Below are 14,782 nucleotides of genomic sequence, written 5' to 3' on the forward strand. Positions count from 1 at the left end.
CGTGAGTGCGAATGACATTTCAATTTTTGATAAATTCTTTTTTTTTTTTTCGACGAACGACTACCTGGTTTCAATCGTATTTCTTTTCTACATCTATATGTTTTGTTTGCAGCTTCTCTACTGAATCGTATCCCGCCACATGCAATAAATCTGTACGACATTAATTACTGTAGCTATTAGTGAACGTTCCTATTGCGCAATATTACTGTTATATGATAATTTCACTTTACCTGTGAAAAATGCTACACGAAATGAAATTCCTATGAATTATATTAATTAATTGTAAATCCATGTATGGTCATATCAACGACGTTACATTCTTTTAGCAGTTCTCCGTCGAATCTAATGCGTTTGACACAATTACATTTTAATTCCGACCATGGTAGAATAATCTCTTTAACCATTAATCTTAGCAAATGGAACGAACCATAATTAGAATGGGTACTATTCGAGCACAGAGTTTGTTGGGACAGTTAAGGGTGCAGATGAATTAACCGTTTTGCATGGGCAGTCTCGGAAATGATTCATTTATTATATTATTGTTCGTTAAATATTAATTACGAAATACTAATTGTAAGTAAAGGAAACGAAATTAATATCATAAATAGTTAGACGAACTGAATCGATCGATTTGCGGTGTAGAGAAGAATAGGCGATGCGGATGACGCAGAGACAAGGCACCGTAAAGAATGATCTGTCGCGGGATGAAACGAAGGAATCTTCCTGTGACTCAGAATTAGCCCCGTCTCGCATGCGAACGTTCATCTTTTCTTTCTACGATGAAAATCGTAATAATAATCCCCTTATTCAATATGTCTAATACCATCGCGTTATCCATAACTGTTCAGTTGTCATTGAAACGTTTTCTTTGAAAGAAGCGACGCGACGCGATGCAACGGGGCTTCTCGTTCTAGGTGGAATTACGAATTACATACCGCAAATCGAATGACCGAAGGAACGAAGAAACGAAGAAACGAAAGGATCTCGGCGCGTCCTTTAGTCGAACAGCCAAACAGTTCGCGTGCACGCAGTAGCGTACGATAATGTTGGTCAACGAACCCTCCGACGATAGCGACGGATCAATTGAAATGCACCCCTCGCCTCGTGCGTACCGTTCTGTTATCGTTTCAAAGGGGAAAGTTGATTCTCCTCGCCGAAACGGAGCTTTCGGGACGTCGAGTCCAAGGATATCCCGAGAGAATATCCTTGTTTTACTGGAAATTCTAATCGATTATATCTCCCTCCGAAGTGAATTTCCTCCGATATCGGAATTGCTATTCAGCAATTTAATGAATTTAACGTATCAAAGGTGTATTATTGAGCAAAAAGTATTCGAGGAGAAAAGTAATGATACAAATGAAAGAAATGAAAAGAAGGGAAGGGGTAACGTAGCACTTAGGACTTTTAGGGGGAGCGTGGAAGGATCGCACCTATTCCCCAAGCGGCTCCCTCGCTCTGTTTGCCCCGATTCCTCTTCGGGGTGCGCACACGCTTCCGACCCGCGTGCACGCATGCGCGCACCTGGAAAATTGTCTGATAACGCCGGTTGCCTCGAGGTAGTCAGTTACGCTTGGAGCGTCTTAGCGTCGCGACGCCTCCAAACCTATCTTTCAACGACATTTCCGCTATCGTTTTCAGTTACGAATCCTATCGATTACGATTGCTCTATCGGATCGTTGATTTTCTACGAAATTCACCCCAATCGTTATCGAATTATCGAATTATCGAATTATCGAATTATCGAAATAAACGAAACGATACGCCGACTCTGTCGACATGTGGATTAGTCGTTTATTTTCCATGGAAAGAAAAGAGCGGCGTTTCGCGCGTTTTTCTTCGACTCGTTAAAGAGCGCAACGCGAAAGGAAAACTCGAATGAGGAGCCACGGGAAGAGGAGAACCGATTCTCGACGAGGCACTGAACGTACGGAAAATTAAATTGAGGATGAGATTACGTTGACATCTAGGATTAGGTTGGCGGTTCCGTCGTGCGAACAATCGTTAGAATCGATCGACCAACCTCGACCACGACGATGTTGTTTCTTTTGCTGTTGTTATTACCATTAGGCACACCTGCCTCCGGTAAGTCACGACTTTTTTTTCGCTCTCAAATTGATCCGATCGCGTGTGAACTTTCTACGTGTATTTATGTACATACGCACAGTATATGTACTATAATATGTAGGTGGAACAGATGAAAGTAACAGGCAAACTGCCGAAACGCGAGAAGCACGCGTGTTAACGTCGCGACGTTCGGTTGCGCAAAGTCACGCTACTAAATCCACGACAAATTAATGCGGCCTAGCATTGTATGCTAAAATTTGCCTGCGAACCAAGGCTGCTCTAACCCGATTTAACTTTCTCCAGTAACGAAGCGATCGCAAAATTCTTCCGCGACTCGCCGCTACACAAATTGATGGGGAAAGTCTTTCGTTGTAATTCTAAAGTTGAACCAATGACATTCGCACTTGACCGTAATCAGAGAATGCGATGATATCGTAATGTCGCGTGCAACCTAGGACTCGCGTGATTCCAATGCAGGGTAAAAATCGATACTGCCCTTCGTTCGACGATGCACGACCATGCGTACCTTTTTCTTCCTACGCGATTCTTCTTTTTTTTTTCAAACGATTCTCGTGCTAATCAGAATCAGCTGATTTTCCATTTCGAAACAGTAAGCTGACGATAATGGTAACGCAACGAATCGGGAGTTTGATGGTTCGCATAGCGTCGCAAATGCAATTACAGACTATCGTTTCGAGTGAATTCATTAACTAGCGTTATTACGCTAGTTCGTACACACGCTCGACTCGATTAATTACAAGATTCCATAACGTGCGAAACGGTCATTTAATGGCAGGTACACACGCGAGTGTACGCGATCGAGCGATCGACGTTCGTTCATCTCGTTTTAATGCTCTCTTCTTCCCGTTTTACTCCGTCGTAGAAGAAGAAAAGGTGAGAATTAAATCTGAAAAGGTATTACGTTTATCGGTCGATCATTATTCGTGAGATCGGCTTTCCAATCGCGTGCGACTTCGCGGACGTGGACAGCAAAGCGTAGGACGCGATCGAAATGCGAGTTATCTATCCGCTTGTTCGATAAAATGCAGGACAGATAGAAAGAAAGGAGCGTTAATCCCGAGGCCAGGCACGCGGCCGATTAACCTGCACGCCCGCATGCACACACAACCCAACACATTGCTGCGAATAATTAACAGACAGCTCTGTTTACCTTCTTTCATCCCAAACGCGCACCACCTATCTCTTAAACGAATTCATTCGACGAACTTGAACCAAAAAGCCTCGGATGCAAACTGAACTTTCACCTTTTACCTACGAACACTTTACGACCTGCGCGCATTAGCGACTATAATTAATATTCGTGGTCGATAAAGACCAGAGAACTAATTGATCGCAATGGTATTAACGGTATGCAAATATAGGGAGGCAGCAGCGAATGCTTAAATAAAAGGTTGTTCCAACGTGGCACTGTTTTCATGATGGCAGTGAACGCGTAAAATCGAAGAAGGCAACGGTAAGGTAACCAGCGACGAAATACGAACCTCAAGGATCGCGTGCAACCGGAAAATCGTTAATCAACGCCGGTCTTAAAAGCAACCCTCGCCCTAACTGCAACGCCGATTCGTGATCGGACAGGCGCGGTAGGAGGAGAGAAAAAGAGAAATAGAGACTCGACGTAGATATGTAAGGAAGCCGATCAACGTTCGAAATAGGAAAGAGTTTTCCACTGTAACGCAACTCTCGTTTAAGTAAGTTTAACATTCCTCGATACGTTTGCCGCCGCTCTTGAGCTTTGATCGGCCAAAGATCGGCCGAAACCGATGATGTTTGGCTAGCCTGCAAACGTTTACCTCTGTCCTCGAGCAAACAACCATCTACGTACTTATTGTAGCTACCTATCTATATCTATGCGTTTGCCATTCCTATTGTTATTCGCGTTCGTCGTAACTTGCCAGACCGATCCTGAAGCAAACAATTCGCAATGTAATCCTCGCGATACCTACACTATTTTCTGTTTCGAACTGGTTCGTTCCCTAAAGTAACGGAATTTCTGCTCCAACCGAGTGTACTTAACGTGCCGCGGTTGTCTCGTTTAGCGAAATTAACGAAACCCATAGCAGACAATAGGGTAGAATCGAGACGAATTTATCGACGAACGCGTCGCGTCGCGTCGCGTCGCAGCAACGCTTTCTCGCGGTAATTCGTTAACGATGTAATTTAATCTAAGGTTTACTAGGAAAAACTTTAGGTGTATGTAGGTGAAGCGACACCGACGATCCCACGGGGCTCTCATTTTTGCCACACCCTATAACCCAAATACTAAAACAAACGTACTTTACTTTGTTTTTTCAACTTCTCCGTCGCGCAGCGTCGCGTCGCATCGCATCGCGATCTCTAGAACGAGAATCGACAAACTTTTACCACGATACTCAATCCCTTTCGATTCTTGATAGTTGAAACAACAATTTCAATGGGGCAATCAACGAACGGGTAGCTAATTTAAAAGTCTAAACGCGTAGAATATAGACGAAGAAGGAACGGACAGTTGGCCGTTGGAAAATATATAAGTTCGCCGCGGAGGTTTCTTTTGGACGAAGCAACGCCACAGGCATATGCTAATGTCAAACTTCTTAACGTCGATGATAATTAAACACAGATCCAACGGATTAACCGTCTGACGCTATCCGTTCGAAGAACCGTACCGTTGCACGTATCGAAAATTTCTGTTATTTTCTTTCGTTATTATCACGGTCGAGCAGCCGTTGATTAAACTTACAACGAAAGCGCGTTCCGTGTCGGACAAATGGTCGAGGAACGCTACTGTGAACTCGCAGGAACGATACGGCTCCGTTTACAATTTCTATGTATATATATAACGCTGCTCAACTACCGCTTTGATATTTATTAACGCGTACACTCTTGTACTGTTAATAAATTCAGTTTAATAAAAAATTCCATTTACTTTGATTAATATAGCAAAGTTAGAGAATTGGCTGAAAATCTCTTTTCGTTTAATTTCACCGATACGTAGGAGGCTCGTGACGAGGAGAAAGAAACGAATTTCTATCGGTCGATGACCGATCGGATCGGTGAACGACACGAGGTAGAAGAGAAAATTAATCATCGTATTATAGTATGTCCGTTTGCTGTATCGTTTTCACGTTGCATCCGCGGTATTATTATGACGCGAGATGTATACCAAGTAAACAGAATCGAGGTAGACCTCGCGTCAAACGACACACAGTTAGCCCTTGTCAACATCGCTTAGCTAGCCTGTGTTTGACAGACCGCGATCGAACCCTCCCCGTACACGTATCAGCCTCGTTAATAACGCTATAACTGCACAAATGATTCTTCCACGTAGTAGACGATGGAATCACCTAAAGATAAATTTCTTTTTTAACTAGTTTTTTACAGTCGCAGGATTTTTTCAAACACTGAAAAAACACATGGAAAACCGATACTAGGAACGTTTTTACTAGGAACTTTTGTTCAAGTAGAGAATACGGAAGATTTATTAGGAAGATAGGTATCTCGGCCAGTGGGATTACAAGCACAGGAAAGTTGGGTTGCTTTTAAAAACGAAAACGAACGTTTTTACGTCGACTCTTTCTATTAGATTAGACTACCGTAGCTTGTTTTCTCGAAAAACCTTGCCCTGACGATGCATCTTTCCCGGATTAAAAACGGCGATACACGTTAAACATTCTCACCAGTTAACCGGATGATAAACTTTCGTCCGACGCGACGATTCGAACAAGTCGAAGAAGCCGGTGGTTAGAAAGTGGGCCATGTTTACCGGAACTTTGATTAAGCGCTAGCCACCTTATTGCCAGTGAAACTACCACGATGTGCTTACTTTACGGCTTCGAGGTAAACTCATTCGCGGGGCAAGAACAAAGTAGGAAAGACTGAATTGCAGAAACGATCGATATCAAGGTGTTCTTTGTAAGAACGCGAAAAAGAAGGAAAGTTTCGATTCTTTAAACGGTTGGAATAAATTTCTTCCTGCTAAGCAGAAAGATGCTGGCGAGGGCGTAAGCGTTGACGGCCGGTTTTAAAAGCAAACTCGTCCTTCGAAACGCGTTCTCTCTTTTCCGGGGTAAAAGAGGAAATGAGGGAAAAAGAAAGAAAACCGATAAATATCTTAGGAGGAGATTTTAAGAAGGTCGTAAGCTCGTTGTTACAACGGTTAAAAGTTGGCCGAACTTTTTCCTCGGGGTGTCGAGAGAAGTGACCTAAATATAGTTAAGCTATTTCCGAATTCTGTAGGACGTAAGTAGTTCGTAAATGCGCGTCGTTTTGGTGATCGGAAGAAAGGAAAGATAGTTTTAAAGGACGATGAGAAATTGGCATGACGCAGAGCTATTTATCGATATCTAGCAGATGCGCGCAGGCAGGTGTTTTGGCCATGTTCGAACGTTTCCGATCGAGTCGACGCGACGCGACGCGGACGCGCAAGTGTCGCGTGTTTGTACACGTGCGATACTCTTTCAGTTTTCCCTGACACGTTCAAGATGAAAGAAAGAAGATTTGGAAAATGTAGAAAAGGTATAGGGAAAGAGCAAAGTAAATTATACGTCTAATTATGTATCGGGATCCACGGTGGCGAGGGTGTCTAACCTAGCTCGGAACCGGAACTCGAACGCGGAAGGTCCTTGGAGATCGGCGAACGAGACAGAATAGGGCTGTGTCGGTTCTATGGCTGCGCGTATCGTATTCACGGTCTCTGTTTTCGGGAATTGTAACTCGATGTGCGAATAGGGTTTCCAGCTACAACGATCTCGCGCCCCGACCTCCTCGTTTTTCCACCCGATTCTCGTCTAATCGCAAATTACCCATCTACGAGCGTGTTTCATTTGAAATTCGTTGGCCATTTTGGGTTCGACTAGAAATATCATGGCAATATCTCGGTTCGTTGATATTCCCCATATGTATACGTATATCATGGGAGAGGTTTGCGCGAAACGCGTTAGAAATACTGTAGCTTTAACTCGACTTTCGCGTGACTTAACGCAACGCATCGTGGTTGCACGTCGTTTACCTCGTACTCAGCCACCCCGCCGCAACTGAAAAACCACCGAAATATCTCCCTTCGTTGCCCTTTTCACCAAACCCCATCTCTTTCTCTATTCTACATATACATCATTTCAAACAGAGTTACCTATTATTTGCATAGCGATGTTTTACAACATCGGCATCGAACGTAGCTCGCAAACCAACGAGGTTGAATAGAAACGCGGTTCAACCATAAAGTTTTAACCGTTTCCTATTATTAAGCGAAGCTCCAACATTATACGAGCTTTTGCTTATTCTTAGTATCGTGTAGAAAATCATTCGAGGAATGGAGATGGTAGCGTATCGTGTTTGCGATTCTTTCGGCGAGAACTTGTGCGCACGGACGAGACTTTAACTACCCTCCTCTCTGTATATCGATTAAACGTTCACCTTGACACAGGTTGCGTTTCCACGAAATTGACCATACGCGAACTCTCACCGTTGAACTTTATACAACAGCGCTTTAGACGAAACGTTTATTTTTGCTGTTCGATCGAAACAATACCCTTTACTTTGCCCGTGACATTACGTTGCATACCGAACAGCCTGGACACGCGACGCGACATCGTTTCGTCGCGTCGCGGTCGTCGCTAATAGTTTACAATATCCTATTATGTTCAATTCTTCTGTTCCAGACGTTTATTTTCCACAGTCGGATTTGGCCGTGAGATTGCCGTATTTTCCGCGAGACGACGACGGTAAATTTTCGTGGAATTTGAAGCTGCTCGAATTGAGAACGCTTCGAAAAGACTCGATGGAACCTTTCGGTTCCATAGCCAGCTATAAAATTACCGTGCCACGGGAGCCAATCGTTTCGATAGATTCCGAGACGAATAACTTGTTGCTGCACGGTTTTTCAAAAAAAACAGGTAGGTTTGTTTGCGTGAAATTTTCAAATCAAACCAATTAGTTACGGGGTGGTTCGTTGCGTCCAAAGGTGGATCCGAAAACGAGACGATCGTAGTGCTGGCGAAGGTAAATGCCAGCAGCGAGGCCGCTTTGGAGATAAAGGTGAAACCGATTCGTTTGGAGGGCAAGCAAATTAATTGCACGGATTATGTTCAGGTAATCGCGCCTTCCAGCCGGATAAACTGGAGTCAGCGGGTTTAAAGGATTCATTCCTTACGCGATCTCGTTTAATTTCAGGATATGTGCTTCTGGTACGAATGTAGGTACAGAATTTACGAGAATCAACCGATCACGATGATCGGCACGTTCGGACCGAATATTTACAGCGACGTTTGTCCTGGCTTTCACGTGACCGGCTACAAATTGTTAAACGGCAAGTGTTAAACGTTATCCTCGATTCGATTTTATGCTGAAACAGCTCAACATGAGCTCGCGCACGGAAACGTTCTCTAGAGAGAGATTAACGAGCTCGAGTCGCTAAAGCGAACAGAGGCTCGTATCCCTATAATCCGAGTGGGCCGGGCCGAATAAATCTTTCGCGTTAGAACGTGCAGCACGCCTTGAAATTCCGGGGAACCGACAAGATAGGGTTGTAACCTGGAAACGTACGATCAATTTTAGGAACGGAGTACTTTCAAGCGACGAACAACACGTTGGTGGCGAACGCGTTTCTCGACAGGGACGCGGTGGGTCCACCCGGAGGTCCGGGTCCGCGGATCACTCTTCAAGTGCAGTGTATCGTCTGGGAGGAAACCACAGGCATACAGTACGCCCCTATCAGCCTCCTGCACGTAGACATTTTGGATCAGGACGACAATCCTCCTATGGCGCAAGGAAACGATTCCATCGCGATTACGCTTCGAGATTTTACCACGGTGAGAGTCGAAACTCTAAAGAATCGTACTTAATCAGCGACGCATTGTTCCCATGATCGCGTCGCATTGTTTCGAGCGGGCTACGCGCGAAAACTGGCGGAAAGGGCGCGACGAGGGAAAAAGCCCTCAGGAACTGATCTTGATTAAGCTCGGATGCCTTTCTTCTCCCTGATATTCGCGGGGCGAAACATTCCAAACATTTTGCGAGTCGCGTTTCTTTTCCATTAAACAGCGTCCACCATTTTTCTTCGTTCCAACAGGGTGACAAGCTGGTGGACGACAACAACTTGATACTGAAAGACGCGGACGAGAAGAGCAGTAATAGTTACACCGTTCGCATACTAGGCGATGCGCACGATGCTCTAAACGTCACGTACAACACTCTACCGATCGAGCCTTCCAACGGTGTTCCTTACACTGCCATATTAACAAGTGAGAACTTTTTTTTCTCTTATCTTTGCGCTGATCCGTCCGATTGTAAATTTCTCTCTCTGGTCTGTTGCAGGAATTTCCGCGAAAACTACCCTCCTACCAAAGTCTCCTTACAGGGTGACGCTTCAAGTGAAGGACGAATCCCTGATTCCAGGATACGGAGAGAATACGGTGAGTCTCTTCTGTTGTTTCATTTACATTTCCATTTCCACTTCGCTTCGTCTCAACTAATCGCGACTCATTAAACAATTAGATGGCGATAGCGTTGTTCGATGGGCGCGGTTTCGAAGCTGATTCCGCGGATCCGGCCAAGCGAGAATTAATGGAAATTGTTCGTCGGCACTCGCGTAGGCGGAAGATCCTTATTATCTGTACGCCAAACTTCCGATTTCGACGTATTAATCGTACCTTTCAGTTCACGCCCACTGTCGAAAAAACGAATCGAATGGCTTTATTCTTCTCTATTTGTCTCTGTTCGTCGAATTTTTATTCCATGCATTTTGTCTTGTTAGTTGAACATCTCGTTGACGTTTTTCGGACCGGAACACCGAACGACCACTACCACGGTGTCATCCGTACCTTTCAACAGACAGCAAATCTCGTATCCTTCGAGCGCCAAAGTTGCTCGACTGGCCTCGAAATATTCACGAATAGCGAAACCGACCAGCGAACCGCATCCCTTCACCAGTTTCACCGCTCACGGATCGAATGCGTTCGCTGTCACTCCGAAAGGAGGCATCGTCTACGTGGCTAACGAGAGTCTACTTAAAACGGAGCCATCGAATTTGGTGTAAGTTGTCAGTGGTGATCAGAAGTAATTACCGCGACAAATTACTTTGACTGGAAATGATCTTAACAACTTTATAGGCTGAAGATCAAATGGACCGAGAAGGATAGGTTCGTCGGTTCCAAGTCGATTAAAATGAATCTAATAACAGTGCCAGTTACGAAAACGAGCGTATGCAATCAGACTCGTTTGCATTCCTGTGCGAACGCGGAAACGCCGCAGGACTGCGAATCCAGTTGCGGTGTCGCCAGCGGATTATACAGGTTACGGCTCTGCTTCGCTTCTCACGATAACCGTTTCCCACCCGTTAAACCAGCCGTTAAACCACCCGTCTTCGCGCCTTTCAATCAAAACTTTTATATCCTTTCTCTTCCTTCCGATCATCGGAATGCTTCTTCCGAAATGGAAACGGGAACGCTTTGGATTTTCAGTAAAGGCAGTTATTCCGGGCAATGCGTGTGGAGATGGAACAAGAGATCGAACGAGGTCTCGATGATGTCGGATCACTATCCCACCTGCTCTCCCGACTTGACTTACTGTCCCGACAACCAATGCGACGAGCTCGAACGATTGGATCCTCGCATTTGCCCGCAAGATTGTACCGTCGAATGTAAACATTCTCTTTTCTTTTCTTTTCTTTCCTTCTTTCTTTCTTTCTTTCTTTCTTTTCATCCGTTTCCACCTGTTTTTCCTGACAGGAAAATTTCCAACCAACTAACGTTTCAGCGGACGTACACTTTGCCGACATGAACAAAGGTGGCCGCGGAATAAAGAGCGGTTTGGGAACGTGCTCGTGTAACGACGTGCTGCAGTGTACCTGCAACGTAGATCGCATGCCGAACGATAACCCTGGTAAAGGGACTAATAACAAGGATGATAAGGACGCTAAACCGCGCTATCAAGATAACGTACTTGGTGCGAGAAAAGGTTCGCGACATTTATAATACTAGTACACGATTGATAATTAAAACGATTCCAATAATAATGGAACAAGCTTCGAAGACGAAGCTTCTGTAATTTGAATTACAAACAAACTTTCTATGTTATCACAGCATCCAGCGGACCATGCGGACCCATTTGTATGCTAGGCGTAATCGCAGGCAGTTTCTTTTTGTTGGTAGCGATTGTCGGTTCTTTCGTCAGCTCGAGATACAGGTAAGCCAGGTGGGGTGAGGATCGGTTAAAATTTGTCTCGTTAGTGGGAGTAATAATGTTGGTCGATGGCCTAGATAGCTAAATTAGTAGCGCAAACCAATCGGTCGAATATATATTGTTCTTCCTGTACGTTTGAATTCTGATCGTAACGCGTAACGCGAAACGTGACCAGAGTGAAAACTTCTTATTTGCGTTCGAGGGAAGAAAATACACGTGGGTGCGTGCGACAGCTGGAGAACGATGGCTGGCCGAAATCCAGATAACTTCGAAACGAATCCTTTGTACGCGTCACGTTGATCGCTAAGCTTGGTCAACTATCCTCGCGCGAACAAACTCTGTTCGATAGAGGAATAGAACGAGCCGATTCTCCGATACTTTACTCGTCGACACACAACGAACAGAGATACGTTTATCAACGTGCATTATCCAACTCGTTTATCTTCCTTTTATCGATCCTCTCTTTTCATTCAACGCCTAACCTTCTTCTCTTTTCGATCAATTTTTTCATTTTCAGATCGCAACCTATTATTCGCCAATGTAAACGACGATAAGGGGGCGCGAAATTGATAAACTTTTCTTCTTGTTTGCTCGTCTAACCGACCAGTTTATTCGCTTTTTATTGTAAGCCGAAAAAACGTATCCGTTTCCGTTCCCGTTTTCAGAATGGCCGCAAAAGAAGCGCGAAGAGAAGGTAAACGGAGGGTTGAACGCGATTCGAACGGAGTTGGTATATTACCCTCTTCGGACTACATCGACCGAGGTGATGGCTTGCTCGTAGGTTTGGACACTTTCACCGCGGCCAATCGTCATCTTCTTCCCAAGACGAGTCCGGTAAGTTGTTCCCAATGGAGTCGTTCATCGCTTTATCGATTTAACGGCTCCATTTCCTTCTTGCAACATTATACGAAACGCGCAACCAACCAATTCACAGTTTCATAAAAATTCATTTTTAATTAAACGAAGCAAACGAGGCGAGTGACAAACGCCAACATACACAAAAGGAAAAAAGAAAAAAAAAATCATTTAAAGCTATTAATCTTCTGACTGAGATTGTTAAAATGGTTTCCGAGGAACACCGTTTCCTATGCGAGATGCGATTTCTGAATAACGAGATTGATATCGTCAGTTAAATTCAACGAAATGAAGAAACCTATTCTGCGTCGCAGAAGTTTAAAAATCAAATTTTCTTATTTATTAGTCGCATTTCTTATCAACATAGACGAATAAAGATTGTTGAACGTGTGCCAATTAGCCGGACCCGAAATGGGAATTCCCACGATCGCGATTAAGCATCGAACAAGTGTTGGGCGAAGGAGAATTCGGCCGCGTGTTGCGGGCGAAAGCCATCGACATCGCAGGAATAGCCGGCCCTACCACTGTTGCGGTAAAAACGCTCAAGGAAAACGCTTGCGCTTCCGAATTGGCGGATTTACTCTCCGAATATCAATTACTGAAAGAAGCTCAGCATTCGAACGTGATCAGACTGTTGGGAGCTTGCACTACTCCCGGGGCTCCGGTCTATCTCATCATCGAATTCGCGGAATTCGGCTCGTTGAGGTGAGTGACTTGAAATTCTTGCGCCTTTTAGTTTGGTGAGATCGCGACGCGTGTACCGACTATGGAATTCCATTCCGTCGACGTCGCGTCGCGTCGCCTCGCGTCGCCTCGCGTCGCGTCGGGACAATAACGGCGGTGGATTAATTAAATTCTTCTTCCGAGTCGCATTTTCACGCACGAATGTACAAAACGTTCACGTACACCGGAGATATGGAAATGTTGCAGGAATTACTTGAGACGTAGCCGACACTTGGAATCCGAAGGGAGGATCGCCGGTTGTCCCTCCTTGTCCATCCTCGACACCGTGTCGACAGCGGCTTACACGGTCACTCCTCGCGATATTCTTTCGTTCGCTTGGCAGATCAGCAAAGGCATGACCTATCTCGCCGATATTAAGGTAATAATAACAATTCGCTCGATCGAAATCGAGACTAAGAGAGAGAATTGTGCCCTCTCGTAAAGTTGGTTCACAGAGATCTAGCTGCCAGAAACGTGCTGCTAGCGGCGGAGAAGGTTTGCAAAATTTCCGATTTTGGTCTAACTCGAGACGTGTACGAGGATGACGCGTACCTAAAGCGCAGCAAAGGCCGAGGTACTCTTCTGTTTCGTATCTCCCTTTCTTTCTTTCTTTCTTTCTTTCGCTCGTTACAATTACTTTCTTTCCGCGTAGTACCCGTGAAATGGATGGCACCTGAATCGCTGGCCGACCACGTGTACACCAGCAAGTCGGACGTATGGAGTTTCGGAGTTCTTCTTTGGGAATTAGTCACGTTGGGCGCGTCTCCTTATCCTGGCGTGGACGTGCACAATCTGTACAACCTGTTGAAAGCAGGATATCGTATGGAGAGGCCAGCGAATTGTTCGCAACAATTGTGAGTAAATTGATTTCTCTTAAATGCGTCGCAATCGTTGTACGAACTCGTTATTATACGTATGTAGGTATAAGTTGATGGTATCGTGCTGGCACCAAGAACCTGGTATGAGGCCATCCTTCAAAGAGCTTACAAGTCAGTGGGAGAAAATGCTGGAGGATAGCGTCGAATATTTGGACTTGAATCCCAGGACCGTTCACAATCAGGCATACTTTGTTTCTCTTCACGCCTTGGACAGTCCGAGCAGTACGTATCTCATATTGTATTTTATTTTATCTATTATCGCTTTCCATTTTGACGATTTTTATCAATCAGGCTCTGGCAACGATGCCATAGATGGAATCGATGGCATCGATAGCAACGCCTTGAGAACCGACATCAACTATTTGGAGAAACCATCCTGCGATACCGTGACCAAATGCGACAAGATAGACAAACTTCATACCCTCTGGCACGAGCCTATAGCGTCCTTTCCCGAGGAACCCGTCAAACTCTTGTACGTGAATGATCAACAAACCAGTAATCATTACGAGAGTCCGATCAAAATAAGAAACACTAGCGTTACCAGCAATAGCGAAAATGACTTGGTCACGCCGATAAACGAACAACGACAATCCTATATCGACATGAAAGGAAAGAGATCCGCGGAAGCTGAAGATCTTCTCGTCTTTTCCGGTACAAACGACAACGATCACGAAACTGATACCAAATGAGAAGCAATTTGAAGATAAACTGTCAAGTATCGATAGTGATGAGTCGAGGGGACAGATAGTTGATGTTTCTTATTTGGGATTTTCCTACGTTTCGTCATTTACACGAGTACACGAGGACTCGTTTCAGCTCGTAGGAGCATGACGAGAGCAACGGCTTCCCATTGACAAATCTTAATCAATAAGGTCGTTTACATTTTGACCATTGACTAGATTCTACTTTGATTATGTCTTGCGCAATAAGCCTGCAAACATCTCTGTCGCTTCATCCTTTGATACTTTTTCGTCAACGGCACGACGAACAATTAGAAGAAAAACATAATTCAACTTGCATTGTTAAACATTTAAGCTTCCGATTAAACTTTTTCCTTGAATAGGCTTCCGGCTTGTACGCGTGCACGA

The 14,782-nt window shown here is 44.6% G+C and overlaps 1 protein-coding gene across 4 annotated transcripts; it reads left to right on the plus strand.

Moving 5' to 3' along the window:
* The first annotated feature begins 1,580 nt into the window (after positions 1-1,580).
* Positions 1,581-14,692, plus strand: Ret (protein kinase receptor Ret oncogene). 4 transcript variants are annotated; one of them, XM_034338533.2, is made up of 19 exons: positions 1,581-2,082; positions 7,719-7,952; positions 8,021-8,148; positions 8,230-8,365; positions 8,614-8,867; positions 9,128-9,299; positions 9,373-9,470; positions 9,812-10,089; positions 10,167-10,349; positions 10,518-10,696; positions 10,813-11,013; positions 11,139-11,241; positions 11,904-12,072; positions 12,494-12,798; positions 13,024-13,195; positions 13,261-13,390; positions 13,469-13,670; positions 13,738-13,916; positions 13,986-14,692. In XM_034338533.2, exons 1-19 carry the CDS (start codon positions 2,034-2,036, stop codon positions 14,381-14,383), a joined length of 3,570 nt encoding a protein of 1,189 aa, XP_034194424.2. In that variant the 5' UTR covers positions 1,581-2,033; the 3' UTR covers positions 14,384-14,692. The 4 variants fall into 4 exon arrangements, with proteins under 4 accessions (XP_034194424.2, XP_034194422.2, XP_034194423.2 ...); XM_034338531.2 differs by having other exon boundaries at positions 10,167-10,696; XM_034338532.2 differs by having other exon boundaries at positions 13,738-14,692.
* Positions 14,693-14,782: the final 90 nt, after the last annotated feature.

Source organism: Osmia lignaria, chromosome 3, assembly GCF_051020975.1.
Source record: "Osmia lignaria lignaria isolate PbOS001 chromosome 3, iyOsmLign1, whole genome shotgun sequence".
Lineage (NCBI taxonomy): Eukaryota > Metazoa > Arthropoda > Insecta > Hymenoptera > Megachilidae > Osmia > Osmia lignaria.

Excerpts from the sequence above, each read along its gene's own strand:
- Ret (XM_034338530.2), top strand. The coding sequence starts at position 2,034 with ATGTTGTTTCTTTTGCTGTTGTTATTACCATTAGGCACACCTGCCTCC. Across the intron at positions 11,242-11,903 it reads TTCGTCAGCTCGAGATACAG|AATGGCCGCAAAAGAAGCGC; the intron begins GTAAGCCAGGTG and ends TCCCGTTTTCAG. Across the intron at positions 12,073-12,493 it reads TTCTTCCCAAGACGAGTCCG|CCGGACCCGAAATGGGAATT; the intron begins GTAAGTTGTTCC and ends TGTGCCAATTAG.